The sequence below is a fragment of the Pogona vitticeps genome, chromosome 7 (genome assembly GCF_051106095.1).
Source record: "Pogona vitticeps strain Pit_001003342236 chromosome 7, PviZW2.1, whole genome shotgun sequence".
Taxonomy (NCBI): domain Eukaryota; kingdom Metazoa; phylum Chordata; class Lepidosauria; order Squamata; family Agamidae; genus Pogona; species Pogona vitticeps.
In genome coordinates, this window is record NC_135789.1 from 25623299 (window position 1) to 25645378 (window position 22080).

At 52.5% G+C, this 22080-nt stretch overlaps 3 protein-coding genes across 3 annotated transcripts in view; 2 read left to right on the forward strand and 1 right to left on the reverse strand.

Annotated features, from left to right (window-relative positions):
• Positions 1-1462: 1462 nt before the first annotated feature.
• Positions 1463-4462, reverse strand: LOC110083283 (C-C motif chemokine 5-like). The gene is made up of 3 exons (XM_020801632.3): positions 4305-4462; positions 3478-3589; positions 1463-2376 (listed from the first exon to the last, which is right to left on the reverse strand). Exons 1-3 carry the CDS (start codon positions 4375-4377, stop codon positions 2289-2291), a joined length of 273 nt encoding a protein of 90 aa, XP_020657291.3. The 5' UTR covers positions 4378-4462; the 3' UTR covers positions 1463-2288.
• Positions 4463-16536: 12074 nt separating this feature from the next.
• Positions 16537-19370, forward strand: LOC110083276 (C-C motif chemokine 4). The gene is made up of 3 exons (XM_020801619.3): positions 16537-16714; positions 17785-17899; positions 18939-19370. Exons 1-3 carry the CDS (start codon positions 16612-16614, stop codon positions 19024-19026), a joined length of 306 nt encoding a protein of 101 aa, XP_020657278.1. The 5' UTR covers positions 16537-16611; the 3' UTR covers positions 19027-19370.
• A 1524-nt stretch (positions 19371-20894) lies between these two features.
• Positions 20895-22080, forward strand: part of HIP1 (huntingtin interacting protein 1) — a 38756-nt gene continuing 37570 nt past the window's right edge. The window contains exon 1 of the mRNA XM_072978419.2: positions 20895-21208. Coding sequence (XP_072834520.2) covers positions 21032-21208 — 177 coding nt within the window. The 5' untranslated portion in view covers positions 20895-21031. The remainder of the gene's footprint in view (positions 21209-22080) is intronic.

The following is a 22080-nucleotide window of genomic DNA, read 5'->3' on the forward strand; positions in this document are numbered from 1 at the left end:
GGGAGGGACCAAAGTTACAGGAATCTGAAAGTCTGGCCGGCCAGCCGGAAGGAAAGAAGCAGCTGCTCAACCCCGGAGCTGATCCTGGCCCCCCAACTCCACCCCAGCTGGAGAGATAACAAGGAGCCTTTGGCAACTTTTCGGGGCTGGCTGGAACTTCCCACAGCGCTGTGGAGCAGTCAGGGGCTCTCCAGACCCACAAAGAGAAGGGGGTGGGTGGGGGTGACCGGTTAATTCTAAAGAAGGGGGGGTTGAGAGATGTGGGTGCCGTGTCCAGACGGCGAAGCTGCCTCCCCCAACCCAGAAGCCTCCAGGCCCACTCTCTGCTGATGGAGAAAATGAGTAAATGCCTCCTGGCAGCCGGTCTCCTCAGTAGCCATTCAGCCTCTGTGTAAACATAACACACACACATCCCGCAGTAACGGAGGGGCCAGAATGGCAACCTCTTCTTCTGTCAGACAAAGCTCTGGCTAGCATCCCGTTGTTGGCTGTACCTTTCTTAGAAGTCGGAGTTAGTGTCCAGGAACTGCAGCTGGATGTGGGGCTCCCGCTTTGGCCAGAATCGAACCCTGCCAGGCCCTTCCTTCTTGCAGTCCGAACTATATACCCTTGTTGATGCCTCCCTGGACCCTCTTTAGCCACCCTGTCCTACAGCTGGCGGACGCTTTACCTGGTGCTTCCTGAGTCCCTTAGATTTCTTTGTACACCCTGTGGTCAAGCTGGGGGGGGGGAATCAACTGTGTTGTTTTTGCATAACTTGAGTTCTCCTCCTGAATTGCAGATCTTTGCACATGCCTGCCCGGTGCTGTTGTTTGTTTCGGTATCACGGCCCTGCCAAAATGGCCTTGAACCCTGTTTCTCTCTTCTATGGGGCCCCGACTTGTCCCCATTGGGGCAGGGGGTCGGGGGCTGCTTGCAAACTGGGTGAGTCTCCCTTCAGGCTTAGCCATCGGCTTTGTAAAGCAGAATACTCTGTGTGTGTGTGTGTGTGTGTGTGTGTGTGTGTGTGTGTGTGTGTGTGTGTAAGTGTGCCACGGGGGGGAGGAGCATGGGGTTGGTGTGTCTTTGCTTGTATTTGGGCTTCACTGGATTTCTCCCCCCCCCTTAAATTGATCAACCAGCTTTGGGTAGCTCAGTGAATTTAGCACCTGGCTGCAGTGCGGAGCCAGAAGTTGACAGTTTGATTCCCCCATGGTGCCTCCGGGGGGGGGGGGAGCCAGCCAGGGTGGCCTTGGGCAAGCTGCACAGTCCCAAAAGAAGGAAATGTCAAATTCTCTATCTAGAAAACTCTGGAAAGGGTTAACACAAACCGGAATCGGTTGTTATATCTGGATAGTTTTCTTGGCCCCCTTTCAACTGCTCTGCAGAAATCCTGCCCCCCTCCTGGGTTGAAGCTCCCCCCCCCAACTCATATCCTTTTGGGAATTGCCAGAGAAGAAGAGGACTCAACAGGAGGCAAAACTGAAACGAAACGTTTTCTTTATTATTATTGTTTTTAAAGTCAACAAGATAAACGAGGCGGGCCTGACCTGCGGACCTGCCTGGATAAATAGTGAGCGCAGCTGAATATTGCACAAGAAAAGATAAATAGTTAAATAGAAATACAAAACGCTTAAGTTATAAAGCCCTGTGGTCTTTTTTTCCCCCCCTTCATGCCATGAGGATGGAGAAAAGCCAGGGACTGAAATAAATAAATAAATAAATGTGGACAAGCAAGCACAGACCAGGAGGACCGGGCTCAGAAAAGGTGCCAGAAAACGACATGATTGTCACTGAGCACCTTTGGGAAAGGGCTCTCCAGACCTTAAGGAAACGGCTTCAGGACCATTTTTTAATCTACCATATTTTTCGCAGCATAAGACGCACCTTTTCCCCACAAAACGGGGGGGGGAGTCTGTGCGTCCTATGGAGCGAAGAAAACAGATTATATTTTCCTGTTTTCTTCTCCTTAAAAATTGGTGCGTCTTATGGAAAGGTACGTCTTATGGAGCGAAAAATACGGTATATAGGAAGCGGCCATCCTGACTCCTGCCCTGTCTCTCCAGCATCCAGGAGTCGGAATGACTTCTCCGACTCTTGCCTGGAGAGATCCCATCCTCCAGCCCTGCCTGGATGCTTCAGATGGCTTCGTGCTAGGTTGTGGTTGGCTTCTTCAGCCCCACGGGTCCCAGGAATTGGGGGCTGGTGGGCATGAGAGGGCGGCTGTGGTTGATCCGTGGTGGTCTGGCTGAGGTCTGGAGGCTCCCTCTGGGCTGCTGATGTTGGAGAGACGGAAGAGGGTTGGCAGCTCATTCTGTGGAGAGGGACTTCACGAGGGTCTGGACCCACTCGGCTTTCGGATCAGCGCAGGCTTGCCTGCCTTTCTTGAATATAAACCTGTCGGAACCAAAGCAGAGAACGTGAGTTGGCCTTCTATAATTGCAGGTCAATTGCCTCTTGAATAATCTCATTGCTCTTTTCTCAGATTCTGCTCCAAAGGGTGTGTTGGGGCTTATTGTCTACTGATTTCCTTCTCGTGTCTAATGGGGAACTGCCATTCTTTCCTTAACGAATTGATAAAGGTGAGGAAAGAGCTCGGTTTAAAGCCACCCCCCAACATGGTGGGAAGAGAAACGGAACGGAGAGCCATTGAAGGGAGGACCAATTCCTTGCTGGTTTCACACTGACATCTGAGGCAAATACTGTAAATACAGATTTCTGGGTAATTAGTAGTCCCCCCCCCAGCTCTGGAAAGCCTCAGATTGGGTTCCTCCAGGTGGAGCCTGACTTCAGCTCCCGTGAGCCCTAGCCAGCAATGGTTACGGATGATGGGAGTTATATCCCATCTGTTAAGAAGGCAGGTTCCTCCTTTGGGCCAAAACCAAGGGGCTGCAAATCTTCAGGTTTAGCACTATGGTAGGACCCCCTTATCCATGTGGTTGGTATCCACTGATTCACTTATACATGGTCTGAAAATATTAAAAATATTAAAAGAAAAAATCTAGAAAAAAACTATTTTGCATATATTAGAACCAGCCACTAGAGGGAGCCAAAGGCCATGCTATGTGTACCTGTTAGTGAAGAACACATTGCATGGTTTCTGGTTTACTCTAGTGGACAGTTCTGGTAATGCATATTAATTTTTTCTAGTCCCCCCCCCTTATCATGCAATATACATATAGCTGTATATATAGTGTTCGCTATTATCTGTGGTTTTCAGTATTGGGGTGGCCTTGGAACTAATCCTCTATCCTTAGAGAAATAACATAGGAAACAGAGGGGCTGAACATGTTAGAAACCTGTGAGCCAAGGACAGGAGTTTAAGGGGGACTTAAACTCCTTAACGGACTCCGCAGATGGACTATGGAAGTCACCCTTCCTCTTATTGATGGTCACCCACCCACTCACACCTGCTTCTCGCAGTACTGGAGTAATGAGCAGAATCCCATCTTCTTCTGCTTTGGAAAACCACAGCATTTTCCCAGTCCCCAAACTTACACAACGGATGCCAGGGGACATTTGGAGCTGGTGTAGAAATGGCTCTTCACGTGATGCCTTGTAATGTTGGCCTGCGTGTGCCTGGAGCAACAGGGCGAGGTGTCGAGACCATCTGCCAAAAGGAAAAGGGTGAGCATCAACTCTGGAGTCTTGGCCACAGGGACCCTCTGGGAGGCCCGTCATGCCTGACACGTTGCTTGCGAGGAAAGCCTCTTGGGCCGCCGGAGCTTGCCGGTGGGAAGCAAGAGGCCAGCGAGCTATGGCGCTAAGGGGAGCAGAGGGAGAGGCAGGCTAGGCCCACGGTGCCCCACGCCTTGTGCAGCTAACGTCTCCTGTGGAAACCCTGACTGGAAGGGACAGCGCCTGCCTGCTGTGTGTGTGTATGTGAGAGGGAGAGGGGGGAAGGTTCGCTTTGTCAAGCTCCGCCGTCGTGAACAAGATCCTTTTAAATCACTAGCTAGGTTACATCCTGTGACTAAATCTTGTGGCGGTGAGTTACACAAGCTCAGAAGAGAATTAGCTCTCAAATCTAAACATGGTCCTAGATTGACACTTAAGCCTTATTCTAGAACATCCCTTTCTGAAGGACGTAGAAGACCGGGTCTCTCAGAACAACCTACCAACAGGAATAGCAAGCTCTGGTAGGACGCCAGGTCTTCTTGGGATGATGGCCGACTTGCCCTGAGGTGCCTTGCTCTCTGGGAGGCATCTTTAAAAAGAGGCAAATACTTTCCCGCGCCTCGAAGTTGCTTCTCTGTTTGCTAAAAGACTTCTAAACTCAACGGGCGTCGGAAAAAGAAGGCGGAGGGGTGAAAATCTTGACTTACATGGGGCAGCGAGAGCCAGGGAGAAGGAAGCCACCAGCAGGCAGACGGCGAGGGCAGCCACAGAGAGTCTCATCTTGCGTGGTGTCGTGGTGCAGAGGAAGGAGACTGGCAGGGCTGGCTCTCTCGGAGGCTTTGATGAAGCAGCCTGTAGCCCGGGGCTCTCCTTTTATACCAAAACGCGGCTCTCGGCGCACGGAGAGACACATGACCGAGTGCCCTTCTGAGTCGTGGGGAATCACCAAATTCAGAAACGGGAGCTGATGTCACGGTGGGGCAACGGACTCCACAGAAAAGGGAAGTTGGCGAGAGAGACCTCCGGAAATCCTCAGATGCAACCGGCGGTTGTAACCTTCGCATGTGCCGGGCGTGGGCAGTTAGCTGCCGGGCGCCGGTGGCAGATCGTGAAAGCAAGGAAGAAACCCACCCATCACCCACCCCCCAGATATGGGGGCAGAGGAGAAATTTGGGGATGGGGGGCCATGGCTTCAGGGCAAATGGCTTGCTCGTTTGGGGCAGAAAGAGCCAGGAAGGGAAAAGTGGGGCCGACGAGGCTCTCGGAACAAGGGCTTGGCCAACACTCTTCCAGGGGATTCTGGAACCGCCAAAGGCCCACCATTTTGCCCAGCTGGATCTCAAAGGCCAGGTTTCTGTCCTTTTGTAGAATTCCTCAGTGCCAAACGTCGGACAGGATTGGGGGCCCTGCTTTCATGCCAGCCTGGTGGGGTTCCAGGGGTGTGCGTGGTTGGTCACGGCTACCAGGCGGTGCAGTGGTTAGAGCCCAGGGTCCAATGCCTGGGAGATAAGGGATCAGGTCATCGCTGAACCTCTGGATGATCTTCAGCCAGTCTTTTTATCTCAAGCTAGCCTACCTCGCAGGGGCGCGTTTCAGGCAGGAAGAAACACCTTGAACTCACTGGAGAACATTGGGAAATAATAGTAACCAAGGGATGCCTTTAGGGCTCAGTCTGATCTATGGAAACAAGGCCTCTCAAGGCCCTGCGTTTGCGAGAGAAGGCTTGAGGGCCCTTCTGCCAATGTACAGAGGCCCCGTTTCGCCTTTCCTTTGGCCCTTAGGAGGAACAACGTCGGAAGGCGAAACCAAAAGCACAGAGAAATCCTGGGGGGCAAATATTCAGAATAAGGCCGCTGACCGATGCAAATCGTCTGTCTTGGTTAAATTTATGTTAACCAGTCTGTTACAAAAACAAACAAACAAACCTCAGTCAAACTGCCCTTTCAACCTCTGATGTGCTGATGCTTGGACTACAGAGCCCAGAATCCCCAACCTAGTGGAGCCACAGGCTGCAATTTCTGGGAGCTGAAGGCAACGCGAGTCGTTTGCCCAGTGGAATCCTCCAAATCCTGATACGTGAGCTTTCTAGGTGCGGGGAGGCATGTGACTGTTATGTGCAGAGTCACGTCATGTGAGGGAGCCTTGGAAAATCTGCCTCATGTTGGCAAGGGTGCCTTCAATGTTGTTCCGCTTCGTTTCCTCTTACCACAACACGCTAAACCCCTGGTTGCCTCACAGGCTAAAGAGGGAAACCCTTTTCTCCCCGTCTCACCCAGATGAGAAATAGCTCCCTGCTGAGGTTGTGGTTTCGCCTGCTTTTGAGTCTGAATCCAGTGGGGATTGATGGTGAAAGTGGCAGGCCATAAATCAACGTCAACTCACTCTCTGCAGCTGTCAATGAATTGGTTTGCTTCAACCCACTCTGGAGAACGTTGGACTTGTCAGTGTGAAAATGAGTACCCTCTCCCTATTGCAGCTGACGTGTTTCGAAGGACACGGGCCATGTATGTGTGTATGTGTGCAAGGACAAGGGTACGCATCTGCGTGAGTGCTCATCAAATATGCAGATAAGATGACGCTGCCATGACCGGCTAATGTTCTGCAAGACAGAATCAGGATTCAGGGCGATCTAAACAGTGGACAACTGGACGATTCAAACCAAGTTTTTTTTCCCAAAGGAAAAGTGTAAAGCTCTGCATTTCAGGCAGGAAAAAACCAGGCAGCAGCTAGCTTGGCAGAAGGAGCCAAGTTGATTACTAGCTTACCATGAGCCAAGCGTGTGATGCAGCAGCAAAAAAGGCAAATACAATACTCAGCTGCATCAATAGACACATCGCATCCAGATCAAGCGATGTCATGCTCACACTCCCTTCTGCTTTGGTCAGACTTCACCTTGAGCCCTGTGTCCAGTTCATATAATTCCAGAAATCATGGACTCTGAAGGGACCTTTAAGGCCATTGAGGTCAACCTCCTGCTCAGTTGAGGAATCCGTATCAAAGCCGATCTGACAGATGGCTGTCTAGTTTTCTCCAGAGTGCCTCCAGTGTTGGAGTGCTCACCAACTCCCAAGATCTTGGGCTCCATTGTTGTACTGCTCTAACAGTTAGATAGTTTTTCCTGATGCTCGGCCAAAACCCACCTTCCTATCTGGACATCCCAATTTAAGTAGTATGTTGATAAGCTGGAACATTTCTAGTTGATGGGGAAGTCAGGGATGTGGCCAGGACAATGAAAGGTCTGGTAGCCAAACCTTACAAGAAACCGCTAGGCATTTTTCGCCTGGAGGAGAGAAGACTGAGAGGACGGTCATCTTTAAATATTTGAAAGGCGAGCTTGTTTTCTACGACCTCGGGGTGGAGTGGATCAGAAAGAATGGACTGAAATAATGAAAAAAGAAATCCTGCATTTAAAAAAAGGAGGGTGGGTTTCCTGGCACTCAACGCCTCTTGATGGCAGAGGGTGGTGGGTTTTTCCTGTGGAGGTTTCTTAGGCAGAGATGAGGTGACCACCGCTGGGGGTGTCTCGGTGGCATCCTTCACCAGAAAGTTGGAATGAATGACTTTTTTAGAGAGCCTGTGCAAATTCTATGATGACACCATCCTGTGACCCACAACCTCTTCCTGGCTGGCCGGCTTCTATGAAAAGCCATTCTCGGTGCCAAAGTGGGCTGAAAAGAGCTTTCTAGGAGCCTCATTTTCAGTCCTTTCTGGGTAAAGTCTGCAAAATCCAGAGCTGTGGAGGACAGGATCCTGTTTTCCACGAATCAGAGGTAGACCTCTGAGGGCACTAGGGAAAAAAACCGCACAACTGGCCATCTGCAAGAACGGTGGCAGTGTCTTGCAAGGGAATTGGGGGTGATGCCAGGTTGCCGAGGATCGCCAACCCCTGAGGGCATGATCTTCAAAATGCCATCTCATGCTTTTCTTAAGGATGACGCAACACCGTTGCAGCAGATGGAGGTCACTTTACCTGGTGGGGCTCTTTGGCAGCTGTGAATCATGGGTTCTCCGGACGGCTGCCTCCCGTTTTCCATCAGATGCAAGGGGGTGTTTGTGCGTCTGGATAAATCTGCCTTCTTTATTTGCTCAGTGTTGGTGCCGCTGGATGGTTTTGTTTTTGATGAGATTACTCTTCAGAATATTTTATTGCATTTTTGGGATGGCTTCTTCTTGCTGTTAAGTGACACACACACACACCCAAGCCCCAGAAGGGCAGGAGCAGAATTTCTTGTTTTGGTCACTAAATCCGTCAGATTTTTCCCCAGGAAACTCCCCCCTCCCTGGGAAATGGACGCCATGACTTTGGCACCCGCTGGGGTCAGCTGCAGCCGAGAGGGATGTGTGTGTGTTGAGTTAGTCTTAAAGTGCCCCAAGACTTTTGGCTAATTTGATCAAACTTCCATTAAAGGTGTGTCCCCCCCCCCCTTCCACCTGGGTGGATTTCTCTTCCCTCCTTCGTGCTCCACAAACCGGTTAAGGATGTAAAACTGGAGAGTCGGTGTCTTTCTGTTTCTGGTCCCCCTGGGGAGGCAGGGGCTTTGGGCCCTTTGCCTTAGGCCCTGGGGGTGTGTGTGTCCAGCCTCCCTTTGCTCTTGGGAGCCTGGACTGGGACCAGCCTCAACAGGGCAGAGCAAATGAAGGCTGGCAGCCGGGCGACGGAAGGTTGAAACAGGACCTTCCGATCAGCTGAGCTGGGGCTGCTCTGGGCGGCCTTTTGCTTTCCTTTCACCTTCCGCCTGGGGCTTTGGAAAAACGCTGATGCTTTCTTTCTGGCTCTCTGGGAAAACCCACAAAGGAGGAGGCCGTGGGGAACGGGCTCTGGACTCACTGACCCTGCAGGGGAAAAAAAGGCTGGGGAGGGGCTGGCTGATGCCCCCACTGACCCACACACACAGAGAGGAGCAGCACAGGGAAGCAGCCAGTTGGAGAGCAGCCAGAGACCAACCAAGGCAGGCTTGGATCAAGAGGGGACTTCTTGGGAGAAGGGAGGTTTTTGGGTGAAAGCCCCCCCCCCAGTTCTTTCCCTGGGCTGGCAATGTCCCTCCTGCTGGCGCTCAGCATCAGTCAGGTGGAGGTGAAAGGACCACATATGCCCCTAAATGAAGCATCTCTCTTCAGCCCTGGCGGGAGGGGAGCTGGGGGGGGGCTGATTTGAAGACAGCGACACATTTGCCTATATGTGGTGTGATGACACATTCCAGGAATTCTCCACAATTCTGCCTCCTCCCCACCCCCACCCCCTCAGTGACACTGGTACAGGGGAGCAAGGGGTCCATAGCAAATGGGGGGGGGGGACAGGAAGGCAAGAGTCTTTTGCACCAGCTTTTCTGCCAGGAGCTCTGCACATGCTCTGAAGCCCAACCTGCCTGTCCTTCTGGAGAGGGCCCTGCCTGCTCCCCCCCCCCCAACACAAACTTTCCTCCTAGGCTCTGTTCCATCCGGACTTTCCCAGCATTCTCCCAAGATGCTGGGAAGGGGGTGCGGCATGACCGAGTCTTTTAGATTTGGCTTCTGGAGGTCGGCCATCTGTGATATCCGTGGCACAAGGGGGGCAGCGCCAGGAAAGGGCTAGAAATCCCCCAGCACCTTTTGTCACCAGACGGAATGAAGGAAAAAAGCGGAAGGAAGGAAGGAAGGAAGTGGCCGCGGACGGAAGGAGCTTGCGGTGGGTGAGGAGAGGAGAGACTGTAGCCTCTCCCCTCTTGGCCTCTGTGGCGCCCATGCTTGGATCATTCTGAGCTCACCCGCTTCATTGGGGTCCTGTGAGGGCATCTAGACGGGCCTGCAGGGGGAACCGCGATCTGCCTGGTGCCCTCTCTCTTGCCTGTCATGGCAATCCACCCCATGCCTCCAGCAGGCCTCCAAGAAGGGGCTGAGCCCTATTTCATTCATTCATTCTTTATTAGAAGGCCCCAGACCCGAGTTAAAACAAGACAACAATAAGAACAAGATCAAAATAATTATTAGAATGTGCACACCTTTAGAATAAATAGATGAATAAGGCCTTTTTATGAGATCTTGCCACAAGAAACAAGGATTTAGCTACAGACTCTGGGACTGCCAAAAAAGACTCCCACATCCAATATAAATGGCCTTTCCAGGATATTTCTTTGTAATAGGACAGAGATCTCTGTTATGATCACCTCTGTGGAGGCCACATTCAAACAAGGACTCCTCTAAACAAATCTGAGGACTCCGCTCCTTCATCTCCTCAGGCGCACAGCTGATACCGATAGGGGATGCTACGATAGGCCATCATCAGTCACAACTGGCCCAATCCCACAATTGTCTGTGCCTGAGATTTTCAAGTGGTTGAGATCTCTGGCTGCGGAGCCAGAAGTTGGGGGTTCGGTTCCCCCTTCGGTGCCTCCTTGACAGGGGCTGGACTGGATGACCCCATGGGGTCCCCTTCCAGCTCTGCAATTCTAAAACATGGAGTGCAGTGGAAACCTAGGGAGACGGTTTGTCTGGCTGGGCTTTGCTCTCAAAAGCCTGGTTTTAAATCCCTGTGGCTTCAAACAGAGTTGCCTCTTCCCTCGCCCCTCCAGGAGTCCATCATCCTTCAGAGCCCCACAAAAAGCAGCCCCCCCCCACATCTTCCTTCCTTCCTCGTGTTAGGAACCGTTGCCCTTCCAGTCTTTGGGTAGGTGCGGGTGGCTGCCATTCCCGTTTGCTTTTGAAGAATTGGCCAAAAACTCCCGTTTCTTTCGAAATCGGCTCGGCTGAATGAAGGATGCCTTCTCTCGCCTCCCTCCTGCGGCTTAGGTTGAAACCCCAACGGCTGCAGGAAGGAATAAAATTATATCTGTGTACGGCTCGTAAATCGAAAGTTGGCCCATGCCTTCAACGCCTGCGGATTGATGCCAAAGGATTGGGTTTTTTTTTCCCCCCACAACGTTGCCCAAACTGGCCAGAGACCAGGGAGGAGGAGGAAGAGGAGAGAGCCAGCTGGCTTCTTCCTAAGCACCTGGGCAGAAGTGGGCCTGTGGGTTGTTGTTGTTGTTGTTGTTGTTGTTGTTGTTGTTGTTGTTGTTGTTGTTGTTGTTGTTGTTTTTAATGTATGTGCAAAGGATGTCCATTTGCTTTAATGAAACAGCTTGCAGGATGCTTTGACCCCTCTTGGTCTGAGTGGCTTTGACCCCGAGGCCATTTCCCATAGATCTTTCCTGGGGGGGGCAGTCCAGTCCAGACAGCCCACAGCCCGAATTTTGGCAGCAACCCACTGGCTCAAAGGCCTGGTGTCTAAGATCGGAACAGCTGCAGCAGCAGCTGGAAGCGGGGGGCCAAGAAGCCCCAAGTCTCTGTTTTCGGAGTGTTCTCAACCCACCGGTCTCGCCGCCCCCCCACTCCCGGTGCCAGCAGTTCCACAGGCCTTCCAGGCAGCCCTTAGTGGCCGTAGCTGGAAGTCATGGTCAGGGTGATGCACGAGGCAGCCGGACCAGACCGGGGGGGGGGGGGTCATGAATCCCTTTCTCTGACTTACACTGAGGTGTCAGAATCACTAGAAAGCAAGCCGGCGACTCAGGCGCGTGGGTGGGTGCGCCATTGTGATAAAAGCAGAAGAAAAGAGTCTTTCCAGGCCAAGCGGCCCGCCCGACGGCCCCCACGCGACCGGGCCGTGGGCGAGGGATGACAAAGCCTCGGCTCCGAGGGCCCCTTCCTGCGAGCAACACCTTGGGAATGCCACCCCAGCAGCTGCTCTCCCATGCCACAGAACATCTGGCGTCCCCCGTGGTCTCCCATCTCCTGGTGGAGGGGCTGTCATGGAGTGTGACCGATGGCTGGATGTGAACCCAGCAGGCTGTTAGCGAGGCCGGTCTGCTCACTGCAATGGGACACAATGCCCCTTTCTCTTGGGATCCACACACTCGCCCAAACAGGGCTAAAACTCGGAGACTCTAAGTGTGTGGATCGCTGTCTCTCTCTCTTCCTCTGTTACCCCACACACACACACACACACACTTCCCTGTCGGACTGCTTAGAAACAGCCAGATTACCTTTGCAGACACATGACGGGATCCCCTGGCACAGAGCTTTTGAAATGAAGCCAAGGGCCTTCGGTGACTCACGCAGGCTCTCGAGAACGTGTCACGGGAAGCATTGACTCAACACCTTGGCGTTGGCCAAAAACTCTGCAGGGGGAGGCAAGAGCAGGGTCCCCCCTACCCCATCTGCTTCAACCAAGCCACCAAGCCTTCGGGAGTCTCCTTTGGGCAAAAGGGTTGTGCGTGGAGATCCCACTCAGTCACGCCGGCTGTTGCCACCCAAGCCTAGAAACAATACCCACGGTGTCTTTTGAGCATCAGAAGACCCTCGGCCGATGATGCCTGGTGGGCGCGATGCCACCCTCCCACAAATGGCTTCTCACATGGGCTCGAGTGGATTGAGTCTTTTTTTTAACAACAGACGGGTTGTGTGTGTATGTTTCTCCTCCTGCTGCGTGCTCCCTGCCCATCCTTTGTCAATCTCCGCTTTTTTTTTTTTAGTGCAAGCCAACAACGGTCAAGCCACCCACCCTCCGCCAGCCCCAGATTTAGCTTTCCATTTCAAACCCATCCAAGTGGCCTCTCTGGGTGTCGGTCCGGATCTCCTTGGAGTTAATACTGTTGGAAAGAGAAATACTTAAGTGTTTATCTGCTCCTTCTTGTAAATATTTATCGTTTCAGCCCTCCAGGCAAGCAGCTAACATTTAAACAAGCCGCAGGGTTGTTTGTTTTTGAAAAACAAAACCTGTCATCCCAAAGAATAGAAATGGTTGGAAACAGAGGAACAAGTTCATGGTGCCAGACTGGAAAGAGGAAGGAGAGCTGGTGCCGCTTGGGGCCTGGCTGATCTGGACTGGTTCTGCCCCATTGTGGGCATCGAGGCAGAGAAGCCCCCCTTCCTGGCGACCTCCCTCCCTTTAACCGCTGAGAGCAGGAGGCCTAAAGCCTCAAGGCAAACCACAGGGGGATAAGAGACTCCTTCGGCAGCCTTGGTCCTGGTTTCCTTGACCGCAGACCTGGAAGGGGACCTCTAAAGATCATCCAGTCCATCCCCTGCCGAGAAGGCACCGCGGGGAATCGAACTCTCCACTTCTGGCTCCACAGCCGCAGCCCTAAACCATTAAGCCAGGGAAGGTCAGCAGTGGCCTCGGGGCTACTTACTTCCAGGGTGCTGAGCTAGCTTTGGGCATGCAGAATATATCGGGAGATTTTTTTATATCAATACCAGGGAACATCCAGCGCTTTTCATGTGTTTCACATTGGATTTCCCGTGACACATTTTAAGGGGCAGAGAGGACACTGCCAGAGGAGAGAAGTTTGCACCTGGTGCAGCTTGGGAAGAATCCAGAGCAGATTCTAGAGAAAAGCCGTTAACTTGGAAGTCATATTGTGCAGTCTCAGCTGGGCATACTTGGAATTATTGGCCATTTTTTCCTCAGTGACAAGTGACAGCAACGGGTTGGCGAGAGGCCACTTGACTCACTCCGCGCGACTTGAATTCTGCTCTGTCACGGCGGGTTTCAATGAAATTCATTTCATGCCGAAAGCATCTTTGTGCTGGCTCACGAAAGGTAGACTTTGCATGTTCATGGAAACGTTGATGGGGAGAATGATTCAGGGCGGTGCTTCCTGCGGGTTTTGTACAATGAAATGAATTTGTGGTCATGGGTGTGTGTTAGGAAACCTCAGAATGCTGGTCTGGAACTCAAGAAATGGAGGAAGTTTGCTTTAGAATTAGAATTATGGCCCAGTCCGGTTTGATGAATGGCTCTATTGACATCCAGTTATCTGGAAGGGTCCTTGGTGGCCCTTTTGAGAGGGGGGAGATCTTCTGTGTCCCAGCCTTTTGGGGGGGGGAGGCAGCCAGAGGGGCAATTGCTGGCAGGAAGATTTACACAGCTACCTTTCTGGCATATGCAGTATCTCCGTCACCTTGACCATCAACTAGGAGCCCTGTCCTCAGCTGGGAAATAACATTTTGATCACTCACCTTCCATGTTTATTTGTTACGGGGCGTTTCTAGAACATGGTTTTTAACCCCAACGTTCTACGCACATTGCATGTTGAGTTCTTCACGGAACTGTTCTTTATTTTTCTTTTGCTTTAAGGGAAAAATTAAAAAGAAAAAACCACACACCATTAGGATTGATTTTTAAATGGCCCAAGACTGGAAGAATTCCCATTTTTAAAAAAAAGCATCCAGAAATGTTGAAGGTAACCTCGAAAAGCAACTTATTTTAACAGGATTTATGGTGCAAAGGAAGTCCCTTCGTTCCCTATCCTGGGACGTCATTACACCTTCCCTCAAAAAGTGACGCATTGCTTCCAGACAGTGTGCAGAGGTTTGGTGGGAGCAAACATCTGGGCTGGAGGGAAGAGGTAGGATTGAAGGGGAAGGATGCTCATGCGTGGGCTTCCAGGCCTGTCCCCCATTTGGCTATTTCTGCCTTGGGGAAGGTGACCTAAAGTATCTCTGGGCTGTGGAGAGCAGAGACACAGCACCCCCCACATCCATAAGTCTACAATTGGGGCTGGGGGCTTCCCCATGGAGGGTTCATTGAGTCCTCTCTGGGTTTTTAGCCTGCCTTTTACAGAAGCTGTGTAAGGCACCAAACTCTCTCCCCACCCCCAACAGGATCTTTTTACTGGCTCATGAAATAGGTCCATTCACAAGACCACCGTCCGTTCCCCTGTGTACCTCTTTCAGCTCAGGGTTGGGAATCCATTCTTCACCTGTTGAATGACGGTCTGGGGTGGAGTCTGCTAGGTGAATCTGCTTGGACTCTACCCGGCTGGCAACCCCACAAGAGCAAGAGCTGGCACCGTGCCCAGCACAGCTGCCTGGCCATGAGATCATTTCCATGCTTTCCAGCTTTTGCAATAACGGGGTTTGTTGCATTCAGATTTTCTGAATAATTGCTCCCGCTTGAGAAATCTCACTCGCTTTGCATTTCTCTTTCTAAATCCAGACACGTGGTTCCCCTTTCTCCAGCCTGGTTTTTAGAACAATCCCAGACGCTGCGGTCGAAACCGTTTTCTGTCTTATAGGCAAAAGCGACAGAAGGAAGATGCTGAGCAGGTAAAGTTGCTCGGAATCTCTCAGACAGACGGCCTCTGCCTTTCAGACGCCGTCTGGTGCACCGACCGTGTCAATACCTGGACCTCGCTGGTCCTGCCAGGGCAAAACATTGTCTCAGTTCCATTGCATCTGGGCTACTGCTCTTGTCTCCGCCTAGGGCTGCCCTTGAAGAGTGTTTCGAAACTACTTTAGTTCAGGGAATGCTTCAGCCGACTTGCTTCTGTGTGCAGGGGCCTGAAGGAAGCCCCCTTTGTGGAACCGGCTGCCTTAAGAGTTTGAGTCAAGGCCCGATCCAAAGAGTTAATGAGGATGAAGCTATCCAGAATCCTGAGGGACCCATGGGGGACACCTCCACCCCTCCGGTTGGGCTCGGTGGCTGCCCGAGGCTCTGGATTCTGCAGCTTGAAAGAAAACCGCTCGCTTTATAATTGTATCCACTGCCAACTTTTCTAATCATACACTCTAAAGTGTATAATTACAGCAATTGGTAAAATACTAGACATTGGTAGATGCTTTTCTTCATAGGAAGGATGAGCAGAGTAAAGACCAGAATCTGGGTTCTGTGGGACTCCATTCCCATCAACTCTTCCAAGCATAGTTATGGGTGACAGGTGTTGCAGTCCAGCGATACCCAAAGGCCATGCTTTTTAGGAAGGTCTTTGCTACCCTGTCCTCAAGAACCCTGCTGAGCTCCTGCAGACTCAGCGCTTCTTTAGGGATTCAGTCCATCTTGTATTGGGTCTTCTTGTTTTCCTGCTGCCTTCCATCTTTCCTAGCCTTAGTGTCTTTTCCAGAGAATGCTGCCTCCTCATGACTTGCATATTCTTGTTAGGATTTTGACAAATTCAGTCTCTGTGTCTTGAAATAGTACTATCCACATCCCATCTACCGCTTGTGATTTATTTCTTCCTAGTGCTTTCAGAGCAGCTTTCACTTCACTTTCCAGAACTGGAGGTTCTTCATTATAGGATTCCTCTTCAAAGGAATCATCCATGTTTTTCTTTCTTCTGTATAGTTCCACTTTATTTTCTCCTGGTCAGCTAGTGCGCTTCCCTGTTGGTCACTCAGCCTTCCTAATCTTGGCTTAAATTTCCCTTTGACATATTCTTTTTAATTTCCTAGAAGAGATCTCTTCTCCCACCCCCCTTTTGTTGTTCTTTTTCATTTGTTTGACACCTGTTATTGTAATATAGTTAGTAATTGAGTCCGGTTCCTGAGGGCATGGCTCTCAGCTTCCTGGTGGCACTCACGACCTTCAGGGGCACAGAAAGGACCAGTCAACTTGCTCTTTAAGACAATCAACCAACCACAAGACAAGGCAATTACTGTATGCCCTTAGGCTTCCCAGGAAAGAAGACGGGACACAAAAGGAAAAAGTGAGGAGGAGGGAAGAGGAAACGGTGGTAACTCCTGCACCAGGGCTGAATGTGCTGGGAAGTTGGATCAGGGGCCAGTCGAGAGATAGGGGGCAAAATCCCCGGGATCTGGCTCCCGATACACACACATACACACACCCCGCTCCTCTGGCCAAGGGGAAGGCTCTCGTGCCGGTGTAACCCGAAGGGGGGGGCGCTCAGCCTTCTCCCCCACTCCCGCAGAAATCCCCCTCCGTGCGTTTTTCTATTCGCCTGGTTTCGTTTTCCGCTGCATGGTTCGGGAGGGGGGGAGCGCTCTCGCCCGGGGTGGTGGTGGTGGTGGATCGGGCTCTTGCTGCGCCTCTCCGAGTCTTGCCCCTGGCAGGAGGCGGAGGAGGACTCCCGGGGGGGGGCATCCCTGTCTCCCTCCCTCTAGAAGGTGACGTCACTCTCGGCGATGGGGAAATCCCGCCGCCCCGCCCTCTCGGCTGGACAGGCGCTATAAAAGCCGACGGCTCCCGGCGTCCGACGCCAGACCCCAGCCGAGCGCCCTGCAGCTGCTATAGCTCCTGCCCCATCGATCTCCGCCGCAGCCATGACCAGGACCGCCGCCTCCGCCACTGCCCCGCTGCTGCTGCTCTTGCTCCTCCTCCTGGGGGCGCTCTGGGACTCCTGCCCGCCAGCTGCCTCCGCTCCAGGTGAGTGCCAGCCCCCGGGGGGGGGGGAGACCAAGGAGGCCTCTGAATGGAGAGAAATGGGGTTTTCTGCTTCCTAAAAACCTCCCCAAGGGGTGGTTTGGGGGCCTCATCTTGGACCAGTTTGCCACCTAGGGTAATTTGGGAAGAGAGGGTCAGGGAGGTGCGGATGATTTATTTTGAAGGCCGGACCATTAGCCCCAAAGCTTTGAGGGCTTTTAGCAAATAAAGGTTCAACTTCTGCCTCTTGGAAAAAATCAGGATAGGGCCACAAAGTCATAGAGACAATAAAAAGTTTTGGAACATCCGACAAGTGATGCACGGCCTTGAAGAAGATGATTTATCATTGAAAGCTCACTGTTGTTGGGTTTTTGTTTGTTTGTTTATTTGTTTTATATTCTTAATGGTCAATCAAAGGTCTCACCGACTCCTGCATCTGCAGCTTGAGACTCCGGCTCTTCTCCCCCACTTTGATTTTAAATCCTTGCATATATATTCCGAAGATAAGGCATAAAACTGGCTAGGTTTTATTGCACAGTGTGACAGAGTCCTCAACCCCCCCCCCCCAAGTTTTAGGGTCTCAGAGGTCATCTAATCTCCCCCCCCCCCAGGAACCTTGGGCTGGTGTGCAAAGGGTGGTGGACTCCATAAGAACATCAGAAGAACCCTGGTGGATCAGGCCCAGGGCCCATTGAGCCCAGCTCCCTGTCTCTCACTGTGGCCCCACCAGATGCCTCTGGGAGCACACGAGACCACTACGTAGATTCCTGTCTCCTGATCCCACTCCCCTGCATCTGACATTTGGAGGTCCCTTCCTTTTAAGCCTAGAGACTGTATCTCCCCATCAATTAAGAGCAATTAAGAAAAGCGGGACTTGAGGACAGCCCGGTTGTCAAGAGCATGTGCAGAGTTCCCTCCCCCATTCCCTGAACCATCCGGGCCAGTCTCTCTCTTCACATCTTGAAAGGGCAGGATTCAGGCCAGGGAAACGGTGACGCCTCCTTCTGGGGTTCACTGACGCCCTTCTGCTAGACCCGGGAACGCCTGCTCACTGGCCCACCTTTCTCTTCTAGTGGGTTCCGACCCCCCGACCTCCTGCTGCTTCACGTACACCGCCAAGAAGATCCCCCGCGAGTATGTGGTCGACTACTATGAAACCAACAGCCGGTGCTCCCAGCCTGCCGTTGTGTAAGTACGAGCTCCGTGTTCGAGTCCAGCCACCGGGCTGTGGATGAGACAGGTGGCCCTCGGTGGTGGTGCTGGTGGTGGTGGGGTGGGTGGGGGGCTTCTGTCCCCTGAATCCCAGGCATTGGGGGATCCGTGGAAGTCGGAGAAGGGTCAAGGCCAGAAAATCTGACAGCTGAAGAGTGGGGCAGAAAACCCAAGTTGGTTTTCTTGGGGAAAACACTTTTGCTGCATTGTGCTGTCTGGTTCCACCTGGCGGGCACCTTGGCAGAAATGGCAGCCTTTACCCCGGGTGTCACATTTACTCCCACTGCCTTTTCTTTTGCCTTTCTTAAACTCTAGGGATGTGACCGGCCTCAGTTCCCTTTGTCAAACAGGGATTTGTTGAGTTTCTTGGCCTTTACAGTACTCTCTGTTTGGCCGTTTGTCTTACTTTCTAAGGAGGTTCGGTTGCAGCGATATTTTATTCTTTCTAATATTTCACACCAGCGGAGGGAGGCTTCCCTGAGTCGACGGCTGTTTTTGACTAGGGAATGGGGGAAAAAGCCCATGTACCGTATTTTTCTGCGTATAAGACTATACTTTTGTCTACAATCTTTAGACTAAAATTGTGGGTCATCTTATACACGGAAGTAAGCTGAGGAAAGAACAAAAATAAGTGGAGAGGAAAACAAGGGATCAAAGTGATCCTGCAGGGCTTTGATCCCTGCTTTCCCCTCCACTTGCTAAGCCCCGCTTAGATTTCTTAATTTTGGGTTAGAAAAGGGGGGGGCGTCTTATACATGGAAAAATAAGGTAATCTAATTAAATTAAATACAAATTACTCACAGTAACTAAATGACGGAGGGGACTGTTAAGACTTCAGTATTTTTTTGAAAGGGTTTCCCATGCGGTCCTGTTTCCGACTCAGACACCACACATGCGCACACCCATAGTGGTGTGTTTTTAAACTAGGCAAATCAGAGTCTCAGGATGAGGACTGATAGGCGCTAAAGAGGAAATGTATTAAAAACAACCTTGCTTTTTCTTGGTTTCCCTCCAGGCTCATCACACGGAAGCGCAAAGAGATTTGTGCCAACCCTACAGAGCGATGGGTCCAGGAGTACGTGAAGGACCTGGAACTGAACTGAAAGGGCTTAGAACAGAGCCATTTCTGGCAGAATTAAAGGACTGAGGGAGGCCGGGGCCATTGGTCCTGTGGTTGCCCAGCATGAAGTCCTGCCCCCCTCGAGCGAGGACACGACAAGGATCCTAAGTTTGCTTTTCTGGGAAACTCCCAGTTACTTCTCAGGGCATTGCTATCGTAATTTAAATGTATTTATTTTGCTCACGGCCAGAACTTTGTTCTTAATTATTTTATTTATGCAACTCGGAAGGGATACTAAAATAACACACTTTTTTTATCAATTTATCTATATTTGTAACACAGAGTGAGAGAGAATAATGATATCTGCAATAAATATTTTTCTACTAATTGTGTTGAGATGCAAAGAGTGTTTTTTAAAATTCTCTTCCAAACTTGGGCAGGCCCTTGGAGATGCAGGAAGCACTTGTGGCCTTCCGGGCTGCGCCAACCCCTGCCATTTTGCTGCCTGAGATGGAGCAGCTGACATCTCCTGGGTGCCTAAGAACCAGAATCGGTCCCCTTAGTTTGCACATCCATCAACGCCTTCAAAGAAGTTGGTTGTTTATTCCTCCCACCGCCCCGTCAAGGAATCACCTGCACTCTGTAGACATGCCGTTTGGAGTGTCCTTACACGCCTGCCCGGCCCGAGCTTTTATTGCGACACGTGTACCACCGTGCTTGTGTGAACCCGTCATGGAGTCGATCGCGGTCTTTCCAGCCCAGAAGGAAATGAACCGCGGGCCAGCATCTCCCTCGGCAAGATTCGGCGTCTGGGACGCGAATCGGCCACCAGAGGGCAGCAAGAGACCGAGGCTGCGCCCCCAAGAGGCTGCAGCTCTTCCCTTCCGCAGGAACTTCGGGTTTTCTAGCGATGGGGGAAAATGTGGGGCGCTGCAGCATCCCCGGGGATTTTAGTTCATTCTCCCCACGGGCGCGCATGCGTGAGCGCTGGGATGGAGGGAGGCAAAACTGCCAGATCTTCATTGCCCCGATTGATTTGTATTGCCCCTTCGATTCAAACCTATGGAGCCATAGAATGGCCTGAGTTCGAGGGGACCCTCGGGGGTCATCTGTTCCCACACTGGGACCCCCCAGATGTTCTTGGACTTCAGTTCCCAGAAGGCTTCACCACCAGCTGTGCTGGCCAGGATTTCTGGGAGTTGCAGTCCAAGGACATCTACGGATGCTACAGCAGCTGCCGCTGTGGTTTTTTTTTTTAAAGAAAATATCATAACACTGCACATGTTGTTCTTGTTTCATATTGTTTTATTAGTGCAAGTCGTTCCGATCAATGTTTTTCATAGAAAAGTAGGGTGGGAAAAACAAATGCAATGTCTGCCAGGCAGGAACAGCGTGTACTCGGTCGCTTCCAGCGTCTCCTGGATTTGGTGGCCCGTGCGATGGTAGTAACTGGATTGCCAGGAGGGGGTTCAAATCCCACCCCCTCGGCCAAAAAACAAAGGGAAAGGGTGCAGGATATAAATCCAATAAATGAATAAATAAATTTATTCTAGCATATCGACAAGGTACGCAAAGGAGACGTGGAGGGATATTAATTCAATCCCCGCCAGGGTAGCTTAATGAGGCGCTTGCCCGCAGAGGCGCTAGTCCTCAAGGAAGGCGGTGCAGCCACGGAGAAAGGGGGAGCGGTCAAAGGGCGGCCGCACGTGCCTGCCTCGGGCGGAGCGCCGAGCCTCAGCCAATCGCAGCGGAGGTACCGCCTCTCCCTTCCTTCGCCCCGCCCCTTTCCTCCGGCGCAGCCTCCGTGGAGGGGCGGGGCGCGCGCGAGGGGCCGCCGCCGTCCTTCTCCCGGCTTTTCGCTCCTCCTGCCCCTTCCCTCCCCCTCACCCAATCGCAACACCGCCCCGTCTGAGCGGCAGCCCCCGCGGGCCAATGGGAGCGAGGCGAGGGGGGGCAGTCCCTTGAGAGCGGCGGCGGCGGCGGCGCCTTGCGGTCTGCAGCTCGGTTTCCCCTCCATCGTCGGCGGCGACAGCATCCTCATCATCCTCATGGAGCGCTCGGGCGGCTCCCTCCGGCCAGGCCCGGGTCCTCTGCCCAAAGGGCTGCTGGGCCGGCGCGGGACCACCGGAGCGGCCTCGGGCGGCGGCGGCGCTGGGGTCGGCAGCGGAGGAGGAGGAGGCGGCCCCCTGGAGGCTCCCGAGCGAGAGGCCTTCGAGAGAGGGCAGGTACCCCGAAAGGGGGCGGGGGGGCGGGCAGGGGGTGGCGAGGCGAGGGGGGCTCTGGCACTACAACCCCCAGCAGCCCCTGCGGCGGGGGATTGTGGGCCTCGGAGTCCCAAAGCCCCCTGAACGTGGGGAGGGGGGGTCGGTCCAGACCTTTTGGGAGGGGGCTCTGCTGGAGAGAGAGAGAGAGAGTCTTTAGATTTAGGGGAGGGGGCCACGTTCCCTAAATGTCCTTGGACCACAACTCCCAGAAGCCTCCACCACCTGCTGGTCTGCCCCCGGGTGGGGGTTTCTGGGAGTTACAGTCCAAGAACATCTGGGGGACCCCGGTTTGAGAACCACCGAGACCCCAACCTGGCAAAGGGGGAAAGAGGCTGGGATTTTGGGGGGGGGGCGGAATCAGGAAGGGAAAGCCAAAGGATGCCCTTTCTGGCCAGGAAGGCTTGGGCTCGGAGGACTTTGGGGGAATCTTCCTAACGCAGGGACGGCTCTGGAATCGAAGGGGATGCCTTCTGCCTTTCCACAGCTGGTTGGGTACGTAGCTGGGCCCAGAGAAACTTGAAATCTATTCGGAGCCCTTAATGACTATAAACATGTTTAATTGGAGTCACTGCCATGGTCCTGTGACAGAGGAACTCGGGTTGGGTTGGGTGGGTCTCATTTCCAGGTTTGGTGGCACCCCCCCCCCCCCAGTTGGGGATTACTGTGGCCATTGGCCGAACGGTAAATTCAAAGCATCTGGAAAAGGCATATGATCTGTTTTGCACCGACCGGCTCAGACGAATCTGCCTTCTTGGCACCGACCGGCGAGGAAGAGATTTTTCGAGGCCTGCCCTGAGATGCTGAAGAACTCCGAGGGGGTTGTGCCCATTCTT

Excerpts from the sequence above, each read along its gene's own strand:
- LOC110083283 (XM_020801632.3), bottom strand. The coding sequence starts at position 4,377 with ATGAGACTCTCTGTGGCTGCCCTCGCCGTCTGCCTGCTGGTGGCTTCC. Across the intron at positions 3,590-4,304 it reads CCTGGCTCTCGCTGCCCCAT|ATGGTCTCGACACCTCGCCC; the intron begins GTAAGTCAAGAT and ends TCCTTTTGGCAG. Across the intron at positions 2,377-3,477 it reads TGTCCCCTGGCATCCGTTGT|GTTTATATTCAAGAAAGGCA; the intron begins GTAAGTTTGGGG and ends TGGTTCCGACAG.
- LOC110083276 (XM_020801619.3), top strand. The coding sequence starts at position 16,612 with ATGACCAGGACCGCCGCCTCCGCCACTGCCCCGCTGCTGCTGCTCTTG. Across the intron at positions 16,715-17,784 it reads GCCAGCTGCCTCCGCTCCAG|TGGGTTCCGACCCCCCGACC; the intron begins GTGAGTGCCAGC and ends TTTCTCTTCTAG. Across the intron at positions 17,900-18,938 it reads TGCTCCCAGCCTGCCGTTGT|GCTCATCACACGGAAGCGCA; the intron begins GTAAGTACGAGC and ends GTTTCCCTCCAG.